The following is a 24157-nucleotide window of genomic DNA, read 5'->3' as shown; positions in this document are numbered from 1 at the left end:
TGAAAAATAGTAAAGCTTGCTGAGGCAGAATAAATAAGTATAATCCACAGCATTTCTGAATCACTTTCCTGAAGATTTTCTGCAGGGTTATCTGAGAGGCACTGTCTGGGAATTTGATAAGTTCAATTTTTGTCCAACTTTCTGAGCAATTTGTAACTGCATCGCTCCAGCCATTATTTTTATTTAAGAGTATCAGCCAGATTTGTTGGGGCAGATGAAAATTTTTCTTCAACTAAACTGTCCATTTTTGTGTATAAAGGGACGAAATTTATGATAATTTAGGGATTAGTTTTCATTTCCCCCCCACTTTGATGTGTGAATTGAGTGGAGAGTCTTCCTTATTATAGAGCTTGAGCCACTGACCCCCTCATTCTCTGTCCTTTGCTAATTCCGTCCACATCTCTAACACAGTGTCCTAGCCAGGGCACCTGTGTGGTGTTAGGGAAGGAAATAAGAAAGAAGGAAGCAACAGCTTTATGCCTCCTTTCTCTTCTCACCATTGTCATATTAAATGCAAAGAAGAAATAACATTAAGTGCTTTTTTCATGTCAAATGGCATGGAAAGATGTTATAGAGCTGAGCAGGGAAACTTCTTGAATGGGTAGGCACCCATCTGTGTATAGTGCCTGCTCATGGTAATCCTGAGCAATTGCAGCATTCTCAGCTGCTTTATCAATTTTTTCCCTCAAAAGTCAATGATGTTGGCTAAGAAGGAGGAGCTGGAACCAGTGGGGAAGTAGGGTGCCTGTAGCAGCCCGAGGGGTAGAGCTGTTAGAAAGAGCAAGCTGGAGCTGCGCTGTTGCTTTTGGGGGTGAATAGAGACAATGGGAGATTAAAGTCAGCATAGCCTTGGCTGACATGGGGCAATTCTCTGATTTGTTGTATGAGCAGTTCATTGATCAATTTTGGACATCAGCCAACTGGCTGGTGAGAACCTCAGAAATGATTTCTGCCCCTGAGCCCTCCAGGGAGGCAGGATGAGGGAATACACATCCTTAAAATGCTTCCAGTGGGTAATACTATGCATTGCAATATAATAGAGTGGTTTTCCTGGATGGGAAAATGAGCTTTCTATGGAGGTATTGCATCCAGGCTAACGGTATGCATCACCAGAGGGAGAACTGCTGCTGGAAAGACAGTTGGACATTGTGATGCAACGGAGAGAATTAAGGTGGATAAAGATCATCGGGACTGGAGGAAGAGGAGACCTGGAACAACTCTCTCACACAATTCTTAAATTTCACTTCTGAAAAAGATGAGAAGAGAAAATCTTTGAAGAGTGACTTTTAACTGCTGCATAAAAATAGATGAGAATGGACATATTATTCTTCTTACCATACCAAAAAGTAACAAACAAAAGTATAGATGCCGTCTTCTCAGCAGGTAGGAATAGACGGTTCAAACAATGAGCCTGTAAGGCAGCTAGATTTAAGACCTAAATTTAGGCACATAAGGGCATGTAATTTGTTGGGAACTTGTTCACTCAAATATTCTTGAACTTGATTGTTCCTTTACAAGAAGATCACAGTGATACTGTAGACTAATGTATTTTATATTTTTTTTAAAAAAATGGAATCACTCCTATTTCAGTTTTAAAACTACCAGCAATACTGGAAGCAGCTCTTCCTCATTTTCATACGTAGGTCTTCTTACTTCTTTCTCTGAAATATGTAGTCTTCTGTCATCAGAGGTGGATTATTAAATGGGATCTGATGTTGCATGGAAGTTTATCTTCCTTTGACTTCATTTTTGTGGCTGGATCATTACCATTTTAGAATCAATCTGGCAGTCATATTATTTCAGTAAAAGTATTCTGTTAACAATGCTGTTAATAAGTAGTTAAAAGCACAATTCAGAGATTCAAATGTCCTTCATTAGTAGAGAAACTATCAATTTAAACATGAATCCCATTTGGTAGAAATAAGAGAGTTTTTTGCTTGTGAAAAGCATGTTATAATTGCTATGTAAAGGGAGAGTCTGCAATATAATGAGAGGTACTGGGTTTGGCTTTTAGAGGACAAAATACATTTTTATGAATTCCCCTCCCTTCTTCCCTTCAAAATTACAGTGTCAAAAATAACTTTAAAATATTGGCAGGTGTAACTTAATGGACAGCTCAGCCTATTATTAGCAACACAGAAAAAATGTTTTAAATGTGACGATGTCACACTCTTGGACAAGAGTTCTGACCAAACTGTGGGGACTATAATTGCCATAAAAAGCAACAAAGAAAAAGTGCACTTTCTGCGGTATACCTTGGAAAGTGTCCCCATGATTAAGACTCTCTCTCTGATGCTCTCTTCACTATGTTCCTAAAGTGCCAAGGACTATTAAACAAGTTCTTCAGTCAAAACAGATCAATACACAAAAAATGGGTATCAGTCTTTCCTTGTAAATATTATCACAATCTATCAAACACACTATTTGTGCTGTTACATACTCTCTGTGTCTGTTGTGTGGTCAGTCAACTAGAGCAAAATGTAATTTGTGGATGCAGTGAAAAATGATTTTGCTTACAGTTATTAACTTTGTAAACTAACCTCTAATGACAACCAGAGGAGTCCTTGCCAAATGGATTTACTTTCTTCTACCATATTTAATGGAATTACTTTCCCAACACAGGTGGCTGCCTGTTTTATTCATTTTTTTCCCCACGTTGAGCTGGTCACGTGTCACACACCTTCTGTCATTTCTGCCCTCTCAGCATTGATCTCCCTTTATATTCCCCAGGAGAGATGGAACAAGTGACTGAGTTGAGTCCTGTCCTGTGCCCCTCTCCTGCCCCCCATTCATGCCCTACACAACTGAGATTGCTTCTTGGCTAGTTTATACATTTTGAAAGCTTGCCTGACATAGTTTAAACATTGTAAACAAACTCTTCAAGTATGTCTTCATGTTAACTAATTTTTGGTGAGGGTGGGGGTGTCTTGTGGTTTGGGGTTTTTTTGTTTTTGTCCCTCCTCCAAGTTAACCAACACCAAACCAAAGTGGTTCCATATAAAGAGGCCCACCTGACAGGGCAGGCTTTCTGATGTGTTTTTCCTTTTCCCTAGAGCAAAAGTCTGTCATGCTTATGGAAAGAGACCTTTCTAGTCCTCTGTCTCATCAAAAGCACAACACACTGCAGTGTCCCTGGGAATTTTCTTCAGGCGCTCACCTCAGTTTGCTGAAAACAGAACATCAGAAGAGTAAAGGCATCTTGTATGTGTCTGGATATCAGGTTCAATTCACTTCAAGGTTTACATTGCATGTTTTGCTCATACATCTTCAGTCTACATCTGTCCAAAATAAAGCATCAGTATCCAGGCAGCATACTGACAGGCAATTCAGTTCTACAGTTGGATGCTCAAGACTAGGTCCTGATGTCTTGGAGTGTCAGCCACATCGCTTTGTTATATTGTTTTTAGCATGGAATAGCAAAACCCCCCATCCTATGTCTTTGCAACATACCCAGATGATACAGGTCCTTAAAATCTGTTATTAATGTTAGTTACAATTATAATTTTAAGAACTTTAAGAGCCGTGAGCAAGTAAAACACTGGCCCTTCCCTGCAGGTGTGTTCCTTGGTGCGTTCTGCTTTGCCCTGACGCTGTGAAGAGAGCACAGCTCTTGCAGGATTTCTGTTGTCACTTCACTGGACCGGGTGAGACATTTAAATGTTGAAAGCCAAGAGGAACTTTTCCCCTGCTTGTTCTCAGCCCTTAAATTTAAAAGTAATTATTTCAGTGAAACATGTAACTCCTAAGTGCCTGATTGTCAGTTCCTAATGAGGAACTACTTTGCTACTTGACCTGGGTTTGACTGTCTGGAAACTGTTACCCTTTACTCGCTTTCTGGGTGGACAGTAGATGTGCTATTTTCTATATCTAACTGGAAGAGTGTTAAACGGTAAGATGTTGCCAAAATCAAGTTTTTGGACAGTGGAAGCCCTTTTTTTTTTTCTTTCCCCTGTCATGGCCCTGTGACTGAGGCATACAAAGGCTTTTCTGCTTTTTAAAGAAAACAAATTTCCTTTATTATCCTTGAAGTCAGCTCTGAGATTGTAAATCATTCACTACAGTTAGCGCTACTGCTACTTCTGTCCCCCACCACTGCTTCCTGCCCTCACAGACCACAGCTCATATCTGTCTCTCTGCAAAGCTGACTTTTGGCATTAACAGGCAGAGACATGGGCCTTTCCTGGGGAAGAACATAATAAATGCTGCGCAGAGTTGGGAGTGATCTCTAAGCCAAGCTAGTGTGCAGGTGTCTAAGGCTTTATCTCCACTCGCCCTGACAGGTAAGCTGCTCAGTTAAAGCCCCAGTGTAACTTCTGCATGCAGCTTCGATTTGAGTAAAAGTCTAACTTAATAGAAAGAGAAGAAGAAATCAGAGTAACAAAATAATATATTGAGTATTTTGGAGGCATCCTGTACTTACAAACCCGGTATCACAGCTGTAGCTCACAAGGATATAAACAGCTAGCAGAGATTTTGAGATTCCCAGTCTCTCCCACTCCTCTAGGTTGTTCAAAAATGTTGACAGTTGAGGCTTTTGTTTCATCCTAGCAAGCATTAAAAGCACCCGAGGAGGGGCAGCAGGGCTCTGGTTTACATGCAGAACATGGTACATAGAGGCTTTGCCTTTGCTCTGCAATGTTGCATGTATTATGGCGGCACTGAGACACTTGCGGCACCTAGAAATGGAAACTTTTACCACTTAATGAAACTGCTAAATAAACGGTGTTCCTTACAGAGTATTTTCAACACCCATTTTGAAGGAATAAGTCTGTTGGCATCACAGTCAGTAATAGCCTGTAGTATTGTAATCTCTGTGAAGGAGCCAGAAGTGTTTTCATAGGACCTCCAAAAGTCAAGAAACTAGCTGTGCTTCCAAGGTAGGTATGGTTAAGTGAGAATTCAGTGTGATTTTTAACTATTATTGTTTTAGAGGCTTTTGAGAGGTGGTAAGGAAATGAGTTCATAGAATAATTAAGCTAATAAACTTGCGTTTTAGTTTTCTAAGTTTTCTCTGTTCAGCAAAAAAGAAGAAATACTACAATTTAATAGTACAAAGTTGGATCTTTTCACTAATTTGTTAGTGACATCTTTACTTTCCATTTCCTGTTCTTAAAAAAAGATACTTAGTAATGTAAGTAGAAGGCAACATATTTATTTTTTCCTGAGGCCAAAGAGAAACCATGGATTATTTCAAAGTGGTAGCTGAAACCCAAAAGACAACATCAAAACTTGACTACAGATTCTTGAGGCTTCCGGAAAGCAATATTCCCAAATGTAAAGTTTATAATTGAAAATAAATGCTCTAGCCCTTGTACTCACAACAAGCAATTTTAGAAGCGTAGGTGTGTGGAATGGAAGGAAGGATTCTTGCCTTGTAGAGGGAGCGTCTATAGTATAGTCGTTTTTGCTTGCACAGTGTTCCCCGATGGGGCTGGGAAGCAGTCAGTTCTGGGTCATGCAGAGCTGAGCAGAGGCTGTAAAAACCCACCTTGTGAACTTGTGGAAATCTACTGAGAGGATGACCCACTTCAAGTCCTGTTTTTGTTGTGCTGAGACTACTAGCTCTACCCTTTAATGCCAGCTCAGGTGAAGTATTACGAGGAACGATTACGTCCATTACAAGCAGTAGCGCAGGAATATCTGGGGCCTGCAGAAAGCTTAAACCCGGGGCTCAGGAAGGAGGGTGAATGGCTCTACAGTTCCCACAGGGTGATAAATTTTCAGAACATTGAAAAAGTAGGTACCAAACTTGGCAACTATTAAACAAGAGAGTAAACTAGTAGATATATCAATTGAACATGCCTTTCTACCATTATAGGCAAAGTGACAAGTAATAGGGTCATACTAAAGCATTAGGGTTGCTGCCAAGCGTTAGGAAGGTAAGGGTTGAGATCTCTCGAGGTTGAACATTAAGAGCTATTTCTGTCTCTGTTCAAAATGAGATACAGCTGCACTTTCTTGACCGCCTCACATGCACCAGGCTGAGAGAACAAGTCAGAGAGTTTATCACTTCAGCTGACGGTTTCGTTTGCCCTCCTGTACTGCCATTAGCTACAGTTCAGCCCCATAATCAAAGATCAGTAAACTCGTGTCCAGCTGCCTCTCACCAAACTCTGAGCTGCGTAAAGCTGTTCCAGGCCACAAGTACTGAGGAACTGTTAAAATATTAACTATCACTGTAACTAATGTTTAGCTAGAAACATGTTAATCTCCTGAGAACAGGCAGTGTTTTAGATTTGATGGTGATGTTTAGGGCCTTCTGAAACCATCTCTCTTCTGTGTATTGCTTTCTTTTTAGAATTCTTTTTCTTCTCTCTATTTAATAGAATTTAAATAATTCAGTATACTCAGTATTTGGTCAGATCAGGAACACTGTGTTTAACATTCCGGTGAATATGCCTTGCTCCTTTTTCAGAAATAAATTTGTAAAGTAAGTCTAACAACCCAGCCTATATAACTAGCAAGTCATTTTTCCCCATGACAGCTAAAAGTGAGCCAGAGGAATGCGGTGCATCTCCTGCTTGTGTTGCTTGTCCTCTCTCTGCAAATGCATAAACTTCATCCCCTGGATACAAAGGCCATGAATCATTGTGAATAATGGTATGGCTGAGTAGTATTGTCTGTCTAAGGTGCACGTAGAGGTTTGTAGGGAGACGCTGCCACAGGAGAGCTCTGCTTTTAACACACCCTGCTTTTGAAGAAGGGTTAAGGTTGAATGAAAGGCAAATTGTTAGTGTTTTGCTCTGGGACGCTGGTGCTTTAAAAACACAAGGGAATGTGTTCCCTCTCATTTTTGAGGGCAAAGACAGTGGGCATGTGTTTGCATGTGGGCTTTTTTAATTTTCTTCCTTACCACTATTTTAAGCACAGCAGGACATGTTTTCTTTGGTAGAGAGACTGGAAAGAGAAAAAAAAAAACCAAAAAAAAAGAAAAAAGTGCACTTGAATTTTAAAAGACCTGGAAGAGATTTCTGGAGGCTTCACCATGCAGCAAGAATGTAATTTGCAGCAAGCCTGTCTCCTGACTTCTGTGAAGCTGAACTTTCTACCTGAGACTTTCTTCTTCCTCTAATGTGTTTTTCTTCCTCTGTAACAGTGCCGCAATGTGCCTGCCAGCAGCACTCTGGATCCTGAGTCCCTTGCTTTTATGGGTCCAGCAATGCCCACCAGGCTTGAACAGCAGAGTGCACCTGGCAAAGTGTTTCTTGCTCTCCTACAGAAAAACGCCACATCTCTCAGCAGTCACTCAGGTTCAGTCACTGGTCACCTCCGTAGCTGGTCTCTTTCCGATCTCTTCACTTCATTCCCTGCTCACTTCACACTGTGAGCTGACACGCCATCAAGTCAGATAATTCTTTGCACCATTAAGCGTTTGTCAGTTTTCATCTTTCTTACTCAGTAGCTACAGCGAATGAAAAGCTTAGCTTCTGATTCTTCCTATACATAATTCCCTCTTTTTGCAGCAAAAGGGTTTCATACCTTTCCCTTTTGCCACTGATCAGCATGGCTTTATATCCCACATGCACTCGTCTCTCTTCTCTTGTGGATGATCGTTCTTCTGGATTTGTCCAGGTAAGTTCCTAATTAATAGGGTTGTTCTATCAAAAGTTTCATTTGGGATGCTATTATATCACAGAATGTACCCATGGAAAAGGATGAGCATTGGGTTTTCTTATTTTCCTAAGCTCATAGAAAGGCACTGGGGATTTATGCATTCCCAGCACTAAGGCTGGAACATGGGAGAGATGGGACACAGCCTTGGTGTCAGATCATGTTCAGGAGGCACGTTGCCTGGTACCCAATAGCGTGTGTACAGCTTGTCCCCAGCATTTCCCACATCCCTTGACATACTGACCAAATGTGGTCATCTTTTGCCCAGGAATGTTTATATCTCCCCCTTCTCTCATCCTCTTCTTGGCTTGCCTGAAGACATGCCTAAATCACGAGGGCTCCCTCACCATGCTCTCATACCAAAGAATTCTTTCAGAGTGGGGACGGGGGGAGGCATGACTTATTTTTGAAAGTGGTTTTCCTTTTCAGTATCCGCCTTTTCTGTCTTTGTGCCAGGCTAGAGGTGAAGGTTTTAAGGAGTTCCCAGAGGGAACTTTTAGGAAATGGCTTGTTCTGTTTGCAGAAATTCTTAGCATTTATAAAACTTCTATATGCAATCTTGTTGTCATGTCTCTGTCAATATACTCCCACTGTGTAAAGAAATTTGTTTTTCTTTCTCTCTCTCCCTCTCCCGTCCCCCAGGGTTTCCTATTTTAGCCCCTGTGCATCTCCTTGCGCTCTTGTGCCCTTTCCTCATCCTTACTTACTGCCTCACATTTCAGACAGCTGCTGAAATAATTGCATTTTTTTTAACTATTTAAAGAACTGTTCTTAGATTGGTATGTCAATTGATCAATAAGTCATCAGAGATTAGTACTGGCAACAAATACACGGGTGTTGTAAAAAGTAGACTTTCCTTTTGTACACTTATTGGAGTTCTAGACTATGGATACCTTACACTGGTGATTAAGCCTCCCCAGTCCCTGAAGCAGAAGCCCAAGATAAAAATTTTGCATGTTCTTACAGTGTGTTCAGTTTTTCACCATTTTGAGATGCAGCAGGAAAGCAAAAATGGTTTCCTCTGAAGGAATCAGTACACATTGTCAAAGATACTGTCCCTGGTTAGAGATGGAGGGAACGGTGATATTTTTATACAGTTGTGGCATGTCTGATCTTGGAACTACAGTGTTGGGATTAAGGATGTATTTTAGTTTCCAGTTTGATTCCGGTAGGGCATTAATAGCAGAAGCCACAAAATATTCATCTTGGAGGCTAGTTTTCACTTCCACCTGAAATCAGAGCTTTTGGGGCCAACACCTGAGATTTCTGGTAACAGAGGAACCTGAAAGTTGGTACAGTCCCGTGACAGCGGCGCGGCTGCGTGACTGTCAGGCTCAGCCTGACCTCAGCATGGTGTCCTGCCTGAGAGCAAATCAGCAGCTGAGCAGATTGCCATTAGCTGAAGGTAGCTCTTGTAAATCGGTACTTTTTGTTCTTCCCACATTTGTAGTGGGGAAAGAAAAGATGTCTTAAACCATTGCATTGTGCAATGGAAACAGAGAGCCGACTTCCAGTTTCTGTTCAGTAACTCTTTGATATAAGGTATGCTTCCCTTTTCCCATAACTCACCTAATAGAACTGTAACTGAAGATTCCTTTTTCTTACAGCCACAGTAAAACTATGCCCAATGCATCTTTTTTAAATTTTTTTTTAAAATTTATTTTAAAGATGGTAAAATGAGATCTGCTTAGGCTGCATTTGCTGCTGCAGAAGCAGCAGGCTACAATATTTCAGACTCCTGAACAAAGCTGACTATTGTATCCTGTGGATGGACCCAGAAAAACTTCTGGGTTTTTTACCCCTTCTCCTTTTTTTTTTTTTTTGGTGTTTTGGTTTTTCTTTTCTTTTTAACCATATGTCTTAAAGCCTCTACTGCCCATCAGCATTTCTGTTTCACTATGTATAGGGTCAGTGAGAGGATTCTGGTAAAATCACTAAATGATCCCTTGGTTTATGGCACTGATTTAATGAGCTCTCCTGCACAAAAACGTCTAAAATGTTTTATTTCCTTCAGCTTCTGTTTCTGGGACACAGTAACTTCAGGGTGTAGGATACCCAATGCTCCTTTGAAGACCTGCAACTCCCCTTTCTGGGCAGCCAAAACCAGCATTGGGCAGTGGTACCTTGAGAGGTTCGTTCTCCTACTGCCTGCCTCAGAGGGATGCCCCTCCTGCCCTGCCCTGGCGATAGCTTTGCTGTTGACCCTCTCTCTTTCAACCACAGCATCTGGTTTACAGCTCTCGTGTCAGGCTCGTGCACGTGCACTCCATGTGCAAACTGCATCAAAACCAAACAGAACTTCTTGTAGCCAGAACAAGGAAGAGGAGAGACCTGAATGTCCTCTCTTGGGCTGTTGCTGTGCTGGCACGGGCACTGCAGAAGGGCACTTCAAGTTATTCTTGTACAGAACAGAAAGAACATCTGACCCGGTATTCTCTCGGGGAAGAGAATAGGAAGAATAATAAAGCAGAAAGGGTGGAAATATTTTAAATTAATTGGCAAAGGAAGGTACAGATCTAGCTCTTCCCCTTTAATGTTTGTGGTCAAACTTATCTGAAAACAGGAATTAGGATGTTTATTTAAAAAAAAAAAATTATTCAAGACCTTCTGAACAGAAGTTATCACACAATTGGATCAGTTCCAATTGCAAGATACTTAATTATGTGAGTTATTGGGCTTCACTATGGACTGAGGTACTGTATTGTACTACAGCTGTAGCATCTGGTGTTTTTGCTGCAAATTATATGGTAAGACTCACTCAGGATTGTGATGCTCTTGGGCAGACTCTGTAAATTTACTCATAAAACATAACTTCACTTTTTTTGTTGTTTGTGTCACATCACAGGAACCAAGCATAATTATTCTTCAAGAGTTTCCCCTTTTTCAAATTGCATACTTGCTGCCATTTTATATGTTTAACTGTTTCCTAGGAGGAAAACACTTCCAGTAGTGGAACAGCTTCCCTAACCAGTGGAGAGATTCCACGGAGCAGGTCAGAGGGGACTTTGATTGACGTGGATGACCGAACACCTTCAGCCAGCTACAGTATGTCTCTTTGCTATTTTCCATACTAAGGCTCTCCACCTAAAGCCTGTATTTTTGCAAAACTCTCAGTAGTGCCAAGAGCCATAGCTACTCTGAAAACCCCTGTAGACCATTTTTTTGGTTGTTTTTTTTTTTCCTTTCATTTTTTTAGTTGGGGTGTGGTTTGCACTGTTCAGGCCGTCACATATGTCCTTGGAGCGAAAACACAAGGTGTTGTCAGAAGGTCCCCTAGGAGAAACTTGCTGAGAAGTCCTCTGTCCACTGCCATAACAAACGTGGGTTGGGCAGGTTGAGAGGGAGAGCTGGAATCGTTAACATTTCATAAATAAACGCTATTTAGAGTATGTTCACTGGGGGTTGAGATGAGGAAAAGAGGGAGTTCTTAGCCAAATTACATTATTTAGGTTTTTAAGAACCAGGAAGGCAAGGTAATTTTGGAGTTAGCCCAGTTTAAAAACTGGAGTCTTAAGAAAGTTGATTTAACCTCATTGCTGTTTTAGCCCAAAAGTTAAGAAAACATTCCCCTCCACAAGGTAGGCACTCTCTTAGCTTTTTGTCCAGTAGCAGATGTGAGTAATGGCGGGCCTGGCACTTGCTATGTGAGTTCAGGAGCCGGAATTATTTCCTCGCTAACCTACTGCACCCCAATAATGTGGTGTATTACCTTGACATGAGAAAGTGTCCAACCTAATGACTCAGTTTCTACCAGAGTTTTCTGCTCAGACTTTTCATATAGAAACATGCCCTTTAGGGTAGGGAAAAAACCCTAATGTTTCCTTTGGGATTAATTAATTTATTTTTTAATAGACAAAAACGATGTGACTGTAATAGCATCACAGCACAAGGAAAGCTTTTGGCCTGTGGGCAGAAACAAAAGGACTTTTCAGCTGGTGCTTGAGCAGCCCAATCTCATCTGGTGGCCCTGGCCGAGGCTGGGTGCCAGAGGGGCAGATGCTGCCCCTGGGCTTGCTCCCCCTGACAGCTCACCGGGAAGGCTCTTGTCAAGACAATGATAGAGCCTTCCAGATGGGCACCTGGGAAGCAGGTAAATTCCACTTTGGTTCTTCCAAATTGTGACTTTTTTGGAACTGTGGTTTTGGCTTTTTGTCACAATTCTTGACAAATGAAACAAAAAGAAAAGTAATAAATTTTAAATATTTTGTGTGTGTCTGAAAGCACTGTCATTCTTGCAGTTGATCAATAATTAGTAACCATGGATATGGAAGGTATTATGGGAAGTGCAATAATGAAGGATATAGATTTGCCGAAAGAATAGAAATGCTGAATTTTCCCACTTAAATTAAAATTCTTTACAAGGATATAGAAAGAAGGGATGGTATAACCTCTGTATATAGAAAAATAACAGCAAACTGAAGTAATAGAAGCCCTTAGCACAAAAACTTGCAGATAGTCTATTCATTGCTGGAAATGTGAGTCTCGATCAACTTATAAACCAGCTCTGTGAACACATATTAATACAAAAAATAAGAACATCTTGTCTTCAGAACAAATAGACATTACTGTTAATAATGAGTATTTCTATTAGAAAGCATATTAAAATATCAATTTTACACCCTTATTTGTCTATTTAAGGGTGATCTCAGAAAAATTAGTAGCCACAAAAACATTTCTCTCCAAGTTTCAAATTGTACAAGACCTCATAAATTTTACCAATGAATTTTTTTAATGGAAAGCTAGTATAGCAAATTCCACACACACTGACACAAATTGTAAGAGTGCTGTTATCAATTAAATGCATGTGCACTAGCATGAAAAGGAATCCTGAATAATGCATTTATCTGTACTGTCTACAGTGTTTGACAAATGAAACAGTAGTTGTTTAATCTTTGCAGAGAATTAGACAGAAAGGCAAGAAATCCATTGCATTTTGTTAGAAGCCAAAAATTACTGAAATGGAAGGATTTAAACCTTAAGGGTCCATAGCATACTTGGTGCCAGTTAATAGTTGTAGTAATTGATAATGATCAGCACTTCACAGAAGATGCTTTACATCCTTCAGCACTAATTTGTTAGCACTCTTTCTATTAACAAAGATTCTTAATGCTACTTAGCAATCAATATTGATACTCTTTAAAAAACTGAAGAAGAAATATACAAATGATCTATATGTATTTTAGGAGGATAAATTTAGTTACCCGTTAGCTTAACAGACTATCAGTTGGAAATTAATGGAATGTCTCAAGACGCTGTGCTTTAGGAAATGCTTCTGTTTTTTTCTTTTAAACAGATGTCAATGAAAGTAAATTGGATTTGGATATTCACTGGTCTGATGTATTCAAACATGCCCGTGCTGTTTCCAAGACTAATCCTTTCTGGAATGAACTATCAGCCTCCAATCCTTTCGTACATGACATAGCTGTTTCAAATAGAAATGAAAATAACAAATACCTTTCGATCTTAAAAGAAAAACCCTATTTGTTCTCCAAAGTTTCTAGCAACAGGGATTCTTTGGCTTCCTCAGGTGATGAGCTAGATATTGATTGTCTTCTAAGAAAGACTTCATCGAGAAGATCTGGACGATCCAAGAGTGTCTCTGACTTCCTGGATATTGTTGATAACCGAAAATTTAATCCTCGCAAGACACCACCTCAAAAAGCTATAGCTTCAGACATGACGTGGCTTCAAAATGACCGTGAAGCCTACAAGATGGCTTGGTTGAGTCACCGACAACTCACCCGGTCTTGCCTAGATTTAGAAGCCATGAGCCATAGTCCTGGATGGGCACAAACGCAAGCTACAGACATTCATGTGGTTTGTAAACTGAATCATGAAGGGGGTTCAGTACAGCTACCTGACTCAGATATCAACATTCACGTGCCTGTGGGCCATGTATTACCTGGGGAATTCCAAGAAGTTGGTTTAAAGGCTATCCTTAACCCTCCATCATCATTTAATAATGAAATGTCTAGCACCGTAAGTCCTCTGATAGAACTTACACTGAGCAACCTCAACACGAAGGAAGCTATTTTCCTAGAGGTGAAAGTTGCAGCTAAAGTGAAGAATGATCCACTCAGCCAAGTTATGAGTGATATTGTGTGTTTTTTTAGTCTCAATAAAGAAGGGCCTTTTAAGAAACTGGAGAATTGCTACACTTATCAAGATACCATACAAGTGAAGCTAACGGACCTAAGTCACGTGATGTATGCGGTGATCGCTGTACAAGCAAACAAAATTCAGCCTCCAGCAACTAATGTCTGGGACTACGTTCATAGAACAGTCTCAGTTGGAATTTATGGTCCCAAATATATTCATCCATCTTTTACAGCAGTTTTTACAGTCTTTGGTCACAACTACATTCCAGGAAAACTTACAATTTATGATATAAAAAAGGGGGGGAAAAGTATGCCTCCTGTTGTGTTTCAACTGTGGGGAAAACATACATTTCTGCTTGAAAAGCCACAAGATCTAAACATTTCTTTGGTATCCTGTGATCCAGATTTTGAAGTGAAGCTGGAAGACCAAAGCAAAAATATTAAAGAGGAAGAGCTGAAAACTGGTGAAATGGTCCGCCAACAATTCCTGTTTTCCATGCTTGGATGTAGGGAGATGCACTTCTTTGTTTTCCTCGTTCAGATTAAAGTCTTAAAAAGTAGCCAAGTAATGCAGTTCCATGTTACGACTCCTGATCCAGCTCCAAAATTAAGTGGAATTATCAATAAGCCAAAGCGCTTACACAACCGCAAAGAAATCAAGTCTGCGCCTTTGCTTTTAATACCAACAGTTAAATATCCAAAGTTTCAAGATAAAACTTTGAGTGTTAATACATATGGAGTGGCTTTGAAAACTGTGTTACGTCAAAATAAGATTGACTATTTGCTAGAATATTTTAAAGGGGACACAATAGCACTTCTAGGTGAAGATAAAGTAAAAGCCATTGGACAAACTAAAATAAAAGAGTGGTATGTAGGAGTTCTCAGAAAAAAGATTGGTCTTGTACATTGCAAAAACATTAAAGTGATTTCCAAAGAACAAGCTATGGACACTGCTGATAGTGAGCTAACAACCAGGAATCTCGTTGAACAAATTGCATTGCCATTCAAAAAACTGACTTACATCTACTCTGTAGTTCTGTCTACAGTATCAGAGAGTGTTTATGACTGGAGAGCTTTGGCTGAGGTGCTAGGATACTCACACTTGTCTTTGGATGACTTTAATGAGACACTTGCTGACAAAGAATCAGAGAGAGTAGCGCACATTGTGAAGAGGATGAAGGAAGATTGCCACGCGAACAGAAAAAAAAGACTATTTCTTTATGAGCTCATTGTTGTAAGTATTGCATGAACTAGCTTGGTTATTGGGAATGCATTGCCAAGAAACTACTCAGTAGTAATGTGTGAACAACAAAAAATGTTCCTGCACCCTTGTGGGAATCTTTACAAACCTGAACATCTTACTAAGAGTTATAGACACCTGTGGATGGAAAATACATCCAGATTCTAATGAAGAATAATACTTTCATAAATTAATTCTGAACAGTGTTCTGTAAACGTTCCAGGAGCCTTGCTCATTTGGTAGAGTGACTGAGTTGACTTTTTTGTTTGTTTGTTTTTAAACGGCCATGATTGAAATAGTTTTGTCTTTTGTCATGGAATTCATCATGGTAAATTGCACCCCTGAGCAATTCACATTCCCATTGTGAAGTATTTACTAACCTTGTAGTGTGGAAACTCCATTATTTATATATCTTGTGTATAAAGGTGCATGTCTAAGTTCACTTTGTATTTTTAAAGCAAGGAAATCCTGACCCACATGTTGAAGACAAGGTATTTTATCTACATGACAACTTCATAGTCAATGTTGTAGCAACTTAAGTCCTATTGCAAATATTTCAATATATATTTTCATGGACCTCATTTGTAAGTCACTGGACAACTTCTATATGATTCAATGCTGTTACATGTGAATCAAAAGTAGTTTTAGTCTAAATGCTTCCAGGTAATAGGTTTCATTGTGTACCATCTTAATTTACTTATGAATTTGTGTGCAAATTAATTTTTGTGGAGTTAATGTTTACTCAGTACTGTTCTTGGCTCTGACTGAAAAGTCTACCAGCCTATTTAGGGACAAAAGAGAATTAAATTTCTCCTATAAAAATGAAGTATTATGAAAGTGGGTGTTTAAAAATTCACGTTGTAGCCTTTCATCTAAAGCCTTTTGACTGTCCTGAATTGCAGACCTTAACAGGGTTTACTTCTCATGACTAGTACATGCCCTTTGAAGTGCTGACAGCAATTTCAGAAGGATTCAGAAAATTTTGGTAATAGTGTCTACTTACAACTCTTAAGACTGCATTAAACTGTGTGGAATAAAACTGAGCAAGTGTGAAGTACAGTTTAGTCTGCCACGTCTCTGCACAAAAAGGGGAGGGGTGAGTTAAAGGTGAAAATGATCCAAACTTTTAATTGAATACAGTGAAACAGAGTTCATTACAGAACAGGCGAAAGATGGGGCATAATAAGATTAACAATCTTATTAACAATCTTATTAAATTAATAAGATTAACAATCTTAATCTTATTGAGATGCATATGATCTTGAGCTATGAAATGCCGATGCAGGTTCTTGTCTTTGTAAAGCTAGACTTAAAGCTGGATACCACCCATGTCACTTTTGGGTAGAATTTACTGGTTATTTCTTTTAATAAATCTCCTATTTTTATGTTTAATAGGGTTCTTGACTACCAGAGCAAAGGCAAACTGAACAACTTTGTCTCCACTTTGCCAAAGTATAGGGGGATTTGGTACTGTACACTATAGTCTCCTTCTCAGTACTGTGCCTACCAAAAGTTCTGGTTCACAATGAGGTTTTTTTACAGAAAAATGTTTTACGATTAAATAACACAAATGTCTGATTTCTGCAGCAATGTTTGATATTTTATCAAAAATCAGTATCTAAAACCAAGGAAAACTTCTGGATTTTTTTCTTGATCTTTCACTGAAAAAGTCAACATTTTCAGTGGAACTCTTTGCTGTTAATTTAAGGAGAAGAAAAAACAAACCTATTTTTCTCATTAGCTCTTATCCAAACAAATAAAGAAAGGAGAATGCAACGTATCTGCATTTCAGGGTTTCACTCCTGGAACCATTTTAATTTGTTTGTTGTTAAAAGCTCATTTGGTATGGGGGAGGGGAGAGTTTTATGCTTGCATTTCTGCTTAATATTGATCAAATTATCAGTTCTGTTGGAGGAGTAAATCAAAAGGTGCCGGCCAACGTAATCAATGATTTTCCAGATAAGCAGTAGATGAAGGACCACACCTTAGTATAATAATGCTCTAACTTCATTAAGTTTCCTGTCATACTTTTAAGAAGCTAAATTTGATGTCGCAAATATTTTTGTTGGAGAAGCATATTTTTCGTTTAGGATCTGTAAGCTTGGCAGGATCCATGTGACACAGGAATGCTGAAGCAGCTCAATGCCAGCTTAATTTTTTCTGAAGCTTGTCGGCAGTTTTCCTGTGAAACTGTTGGCAACACTTTTTGTAGGGAAAAAAAAGTTACATATTTGTAAGAACACAAAATAGACAAAGAGCCTTTCTGTCTGCTTAGAAATGCAGAATAGTGCTATAAAAACAAATGATAATGTTCTGTTTGTAATTACTGTTGAAGGAACACTGATGACAATGATTGTTGCAGGCACTTTTGAAAATAGATTGCCAGGGATTAGTGGCACGTCTTACCCAGGACACCATCATTTTGACTTCAGCTGTCAAGCTTGGCAAATACTGGCGGGAGCTTGCGGAGAAGCTAGCCCGACTCACAAAGCAGCAAATCGAGGCTTATGAAGTACCCCACCAAGGGAAAAATGGCGTGGTAGCTCTGGAGGTAAGGCTCCGGTGTAATGGGGCGTGCACACTTGCTCCTCCACACAAACACAGACAGGGACCTTTCTTTGTCCTTGCATTGTGCACTTCTTCCCTTTTGCAGTCCAGCCTCCTTATTTAATTTGTAAGCCCTTCAATGCAAGGAATTGTCACCAACTTTTGTTTGCAATTATATAGATATTCCTTTGAGGCCAATTGTTTGGTGTTACTGTGCCTAATTAATTTGCTGTGGACGTCCTGATCTCTGTCTTGACCTTCAGCTCTTTACTCCCACCCCAAGGGCCATTTTCAGTCCCTTCTTATTGTCCTGTCCTCTTGGCAATCTTATTCACTCCTCCGCTGTCATTTCAGACACAGTGAGGAAGACCATCCAGTCCTTGCAAGAGCTACTTCAAATCACCCTCAGTACAGCTTTTGTTCTTTCCACTGAAAGGAAGCTTACTGCCACCAGTAACACTTTTCTGTGCCCGTGTAATATTTGTGGTCATTTAGCTTAGGTAGCATGACAAGAGGTTGGAAGCTCTGACACCAATTCCACTTCTGTCCTGCTATATGAACACGGCAAATACATGCTCTACTTTCATAGTTTGTCAGGTAGGTCACGCTATTTGTCCTCCTTTGTAAAGCACTCTGCTTATACAGAAGTATGAGTCCTAAATAAAAGTCAAGTTGTCCTCTCAGATGTATTTTAGTGCAATTTTATCTGCCTAATTATATCTCTAGTACCATTTGAGGTGCCCAGAGGTACCCATGGCATCTACGCAATGTCAGATATGCCACAAGACTTAGGGTGGGCCCTCATCTGCGCCTCTGAGCCAAGAGCCAGCCCGTGCTCCTGGCACACCTTTGCCCACGCAGCCAAGTTGCTTCCTCCATTTCTCTACTCTCACTTTAACATTGAAGCATGCAGTAGATCCACTGTTTACCACAGAGTTATATGCCAATGACTTCTAGGTCCCAGACTGGGTGTTACCCTGATTATCGTCTTTTATAAGAGGGGGTACCTTATAGCGGCCTTCCAGTACCTGAATGGGGCCTACAAGAAAGCTGGGGAGGGGCAGTTTGCAGTGGCATGTAGTGATAGGACGAGGGGCAATGGCTTTAAACTAGAGCAGGGTAGGTTTAGATTAGGCATTAGGAAGAACTTTACAATGGGGTGGTGAAACACTGGTACAGGTTTCCCAGAGAGGTGGTGGAGGCCCCATCCCTGGAGACATCCAAGGCCAGGCTGGATGAGGCTCTGAGCAATCTGAACTAGTTGAAGATGTCCCTGCTTACTGCAGGACTAGATGATCTTTAAAGATCCCTTCCAACCCAACACATTCTGATTCTATGATAAACATTGCTGAATGATGCTCAAGATGACCTTTCTGCATTGAGTGCTTACACTCAGGCTCTGCTCCCTCTGCCTGTACCGTCATCCCCTAATTATTGCAGGTAATGCTCACGATCCAGCCTGAATTCCTTCTCTCTTACCTCTTAGTACCAAAGGAATCGCTATTTCCCATTCACAGGTTCTCAACTACTTGAGATAACTTTTTCTTCCTTTTTCTTTCCCTGTAGCTGATTCTTCCTATTCCCTGCTAAACATATCCTCCTTTCCATAGTCTGAATCCAGTGTCTTTCATCTCAGTTCTATCTGCCTGGTGATAGCTACCAAGAGATTTCTGCTCTAATCGTGAACCACCACCTCTTATTCCCTTTGTATGCTCCACTCTCCCTCCTTAATCAATATTTGACCAAAATTCCACACATTTACTTACAAGGTTCTGCACTTTTCTGCAAAATTATTTCTATCATCATTGCTGTTTGCAAACACTGCCGCCTCCTCTGATCTTGCTTTTCTCTTTGAGCTATTTTGTGTATTTATTTTTTTTTAAGTTGTTCTGGGTACACTACTTGTGCCTGGATGCACCTTTCTCATTAAATTTTTTTCTCATAAAACTCTCAGGTCTATCAATCCCTAGTCTACTACTCTCCTTTACTGAAAAAATCACCCTGTTATTGGCTCTGTTTTTGCACTACCTTATTCTAAAATACTAAAATAAAACAGAATGTGAATGTTTGTTATTTCCATTATGGTTTGTTTGTTTGTTTTTTAACTTTTATGCAGTGCCTTGCCTAACTTCCTAGACTTTTGTTTTACTTACTAAGCTTTCTGTGTTTCTCTGACAAAACCCCAGCTTTCTACAGAAGGAATTATAGATCTGAACAATGTGTGACTCTACTGGTCTTCATGGTATTTGGAAATGTTTTCTCCTTTGCTAACAGACAGCAGAACAAAAACAATCTTAAAACTCTTTTTCCAGCACCATAACTATTTAGTTTTATATATAAATATATAAAAAATACGTATGCTTACTTTGTTTTAAATGTGTGTCTATTTTTATAAGGCCCATCTTCTGCTTCATACACTCTGTTCTTTGATTTTCAAAAGTTTTTTACATTATTTTTATGATAAACCACCTACAAGATCCTCTGCCTTTCAGTGACAGTGTCTGCTGCCAGAAGATAGTACAGTCAAATTCATCATAAAAAAGCCAATAATAGAGTATGTTCTATTTTTCAAGAGAACATTCAACAAGCAATCAAAGATCAGAATTTTGCTCTATTTTTATGTCATTTCTCAAGACTTAGGATGGGCCCATGAGGAATTTATTGGTTTCGTGTGAGCTTTGTACCAGTGCTTGTCCACACAGGTGTGAGTTCAAAGCACACCATGTTTCTAGCCCTGGTATCTCACGTGAACACTCAGCATCCTCACAGTCCTGTGAATCTAACCTTGAGTTTCAGTATTTTCTACTGCATTTCAGTGCTTTCTTCTGACCTCTGAACTTCTCAGTGTTCTGGTGAATTTGAACCTTTACATAGAGAAAGCAATACTCTGTTTATAAAGTTTTGAGTATGTTGTTCAGTAGGGATGCAAAATTTATGCAACTAACGCAGTGTAAATTCATACCTGTGTGGAGATGCCCCTAGCGTTGTTACAAAGTTAGCATTAGTCTGACCAATTTCAGAATGATTGCTGATCCTCACATTTACTTAGCAAGCATAACAGAACCCTGATTAAAACCACCTTGTCCTAGCCTGGAGTTTTCTAATGGAAAAGCTTTCTTATTGATAGTAGTTGTTGGTGTGAAAATAGGAAGCCAAACACAGATGAGGGAGTAATACGTCTTGGCTAATTATTGAGGATTATCTGAAAACATTAAGCAATTCATTACCCATCAAGGACTGTTCTCCCATCAAGAGAATTGATTGGCTGAAAAATGTTTCTACTTTTAAACTTAATATTTTTATAGTAGGAGAAGTCTTTTCCCAGTTGATCACAGAGGTAACTTGAGGTACATACAATTGGTGCCTAGATTTTGAAGTGCTTTTCATCAGTAAATTCCAAATCACTTTACAGAGGATGTAGGTATCATTATTACCTACTCAGCAGAGGCATTGAGAGCAGAGGGAAAACTCCTGCATGCAGCTGAGATGAGACTGGCCCAGCATGCTGCAGTGATTTAATGTTTTGCCTGAAAATCTGCTTTAATATAATTCAGGAAAGTCAAATGCAATTCAGTTCAGCCACTGCATTAAAGTATGGGGATGTGGAGAAGGATCTGCCTTAGAAGCCTGGTTTGCAGTGTTAGTTCATTGTGGTGAGGGCATAGATTATTGCTGAGTTAACCATGTATCACTGATGACCAGTTTATAAACTTTTAACCCCCCTTGCCCCCTCTCCCCGCCCCTTTTTCTTTTTTCTTTTCTTTTGTCCCAGGGAAAAAAATAATCAATTGTGACAAAGTAGAGGAAAGCAGGATTTGTATTTTAAACACATTTCAGCCAATTCTCTGATGGCAGTGTCAGACTGACCTTCAGCATAACTCAAAGCATCATATCTTTTCATACTGTCTCTTCATATTTTAGTGAAGACCGAAGGTGGTACCCCAATTCTTCAAATATCCTGGTCTGTCAGGAGTATAAGGAAAGGAAGCATAAGACAGAGAAAAGGCATAGCCAGCAGTAGAATATCAGGAAATCCCAGCTTCTCCTGTTGCCTGCTTTGATTATCAAGCTAAGAACAGACACTTTCTGGTGTCACCATAAATACAACAGTGGTGAGCTGCTTTAGTTCATTAAAATATATTGTAATACGTAGTATTTACAGTAGTACATTAAAACCTTCTTTTTCAACATAGTCTGTCTAATAAAAGGGAAGAAGTCATCATTCTCCTTCTTCCCACCTACCACCAAACTACTTTTCTTTCCTCCTTTTGTAACCTGATGGTTATGATTTAAGATAGACTTGCTTAAAGCGAGAAGTAGGCAGCATTGATTTTAGGTAAATGATGGTACCCTTCCCTTCTGTACACCTAAAATGAGAAACTGCACTGAAAACATAGGCACTTTTTTACATCTTAAACTGAAGGCAGAAGCCAGACTAATCAGACTACAAGACACGCTACTGGGGTTATGAGTTTGATGGATTTTTCCATTTGGGAATGGGGGACAAAGCCAGCAGAAGTTGAGGGAGATGTTTACAGAAACTATGATAGAATCAATCTTGGGATAAGTTGAGAGTTCTTAGCCCAAATGTGGAGAAAAGCGCAGAACTATGAGCAAAAAATTCTCCTGCTACTCAGTTCTTCAATGGATCAAGTAAATAAAGCTTAAATCAAGGAAGCGGAGCTTTATGTTGTGTATTATTTGTAAATTAATAGGATTATATTGAGGAAATAACCAGTTTCCTGCTGAATTATCCTTCAGAACCATGAAAACTGCTTTTCCATTAAAAGAGAAAAAGATGTTAAAAAATCTGGACTTCCTGATCACTTCTGTGTGTAGGTATATAAAAATGTGCACACATCAGTCTGTATGCTTTTATTACTATGCATAAGTGTGTTTCTGTTAAAACAGCAAACGCCAGAACCTTTTAGGAAAGCGATGGGTTTCTTGCTTTGTGTATCATTGATGCAATTACTAACCCAATTGCTGTTGGCAAAACCTTTATTGCCAATGATGAGTGGGAAACTAGAAAGTGGATAACCAAAGTTAAAATTGGAAAAGCAGCAGCTGGGAAAACAATCTTTGTGTTTGTAAACTGAGCAAACTTACTCTGGACATCAGCACTTCGAAAGATGTGTGTCCAGCTTGGTATCTGAATCATGCTGTCATAGCTTAATTAATGTCACTAAATCAATGACAGATCACACCTGCTAAGGATCTCCTCCATATTTGTTTGGCATAAAATAAACATATTGTAGTTTGAAAGAAGGAGCACTGGTAACCTGTCTTTCTTGCAGGACGCTTTTTAAATTGCATGTCCTGATTTTAAAAAATTAATTATTAAAGCTTTTGACTGTCTTGCTTTTGGAGTGTTTGGTTTTTTTTTTCTTTTTTTTTTTTTTTTTTTTTTTTTAACAGAGTTTTTACAGATAGATCATCTTCCTGCTGCTGTTACCAGAAGACATTTTTGTAAAGATAAGAAACATGTTTAAAATTTCCAGGCTAAGCAGGGGGACAGTGGGATGTTGATTAATGAGACAAAGGGAGGCATTTACCATCAAAACCAGTCAAACTCCAAATAGGGAAACTGCTGTTGGGTATATGCATTGCGAAAATGACCAAGAGGAAAGTGTTTTCCTTCCACCCCTGTTTTTTGAATTATATTTTCAGACGGGGATATATTTCGACTTGGTGATAAATGAAGAATTTATCTTTCCATTATTTACCCCTCTAAGAATTTGAGAGTTTCATAGAAATGAAGTACGTAAGGTTAGTGCACTTTTTATATCAGTATGTCTTTTATCATACAGCATTTCAGTGAGGCTAGGTATCAAACACTTATTTACTTTTTGATGACTATTCCACTATTGGAAAGATTTAGATTTTTTGCTCAATAATTCAATTTCTGCAGCTAAACTCTTTTTCTTTTTCTGCTTTATTTGCAGATGATGTGGAAGCCTGCATATGACTTTCTCTACACGTGGGGTGCCCATTATGGAGACAGCTACAGGGATGTACTGCAAGATCTGCAATCAGCCTTGGATAAAATGAAAAACCCAGTAACAAAACAGTGGCGAGAGTTAACTGGAACGTTAATTCTTGTGAACTGCATGGAGGCGCTAAGGGCAAGTGCTTTCTCCAAAACAGAGGAAGAGGAATAGTTCACCAAAATATGTTTTTGGGGAAATCTCTTGAGAAACTGTACTGCTGATATTTGTGTTTCAGTGATGCTTGCAGAACAGGACAGAATGCCCCATGGTTCTCAGCTACAGATCGTCAGAACTTGCTAAGGACTACCAAATAAATAAGAAAAGAGTGGGGGATTCAACTAATGAGGTCAACAAAAATGACTTGAATTCTGCACTGTAGGTTCCAAAAAGGAGCTATTTCTGATTCAACTGACTTTCAGGTGGAGATCAGTTTTAAAAACAGAACTATGCATGGTTGAGTTCAGCCTGCGGGGCCTAGGTTTACATTTTTTGCAGTAGGGTATTAAAATTAAATATTTAATACATTATTTTAATTCGTGCCCAAAACCCTCAACTCTAAGTCAATGGGTGCAGGGTAGCCTAGAAAAAAACTTTAGGATTTTTCTGTTCTCAACTGAGACGAAATTAATCTCATCTCACAAAACAGAAATTCAACAGTTATTTGCACCTGG

General features: G+C 39.4%; 1 protein-coding gene across 1 annotated transcript in view; it reads left to right on the top strand.

The window, feature by feature from the left end:
• Positions 1 to 23657, top strand: part of MACC1 (MET transcriptional regulator MACC1) — a 32674-nt gene extending 9017 nt beyond the window's left edge. The window contains exons 2-5 of the mRNA XM_074573462.1: positions 10542 to 10656; positions 12905 to 14943; positions 17312 to 17500; positions 23442 to 23657. Coding sequence (XP_074429563.1) covers positions 10542 to 10656; positions 12905 to 14943; positions 17312 to 17500; positions 23442 to 23657 — 2559 coding nt within the window. The remainder of the gene's footprint in view (positions 1 to 10541; positions 10657 to 12904; positions 14944 to 17311; positions 17501 to 23441) is intronic.
• The last annotated feature ends 500 nt before the right edge of the window (positions 23658 to 24157 follow it).

The sequence above is a fragment of the Larus michahellis genome, chromosome 2 (genome assembly GCF_964199755.1).
Source record: "Larus michahellis chromosome 2, bLarMic1.1, whole genome shotgun sequence".
Classification (NCBI taxonomy): Eukaryota; Metazoa; Chordata; class Aves; order Charadriiformes; family Laridae; genus Larus; species Larus michahellis.
This window is presented reverse-complemented; position numbering and strand designations above follow the sequence as displayed.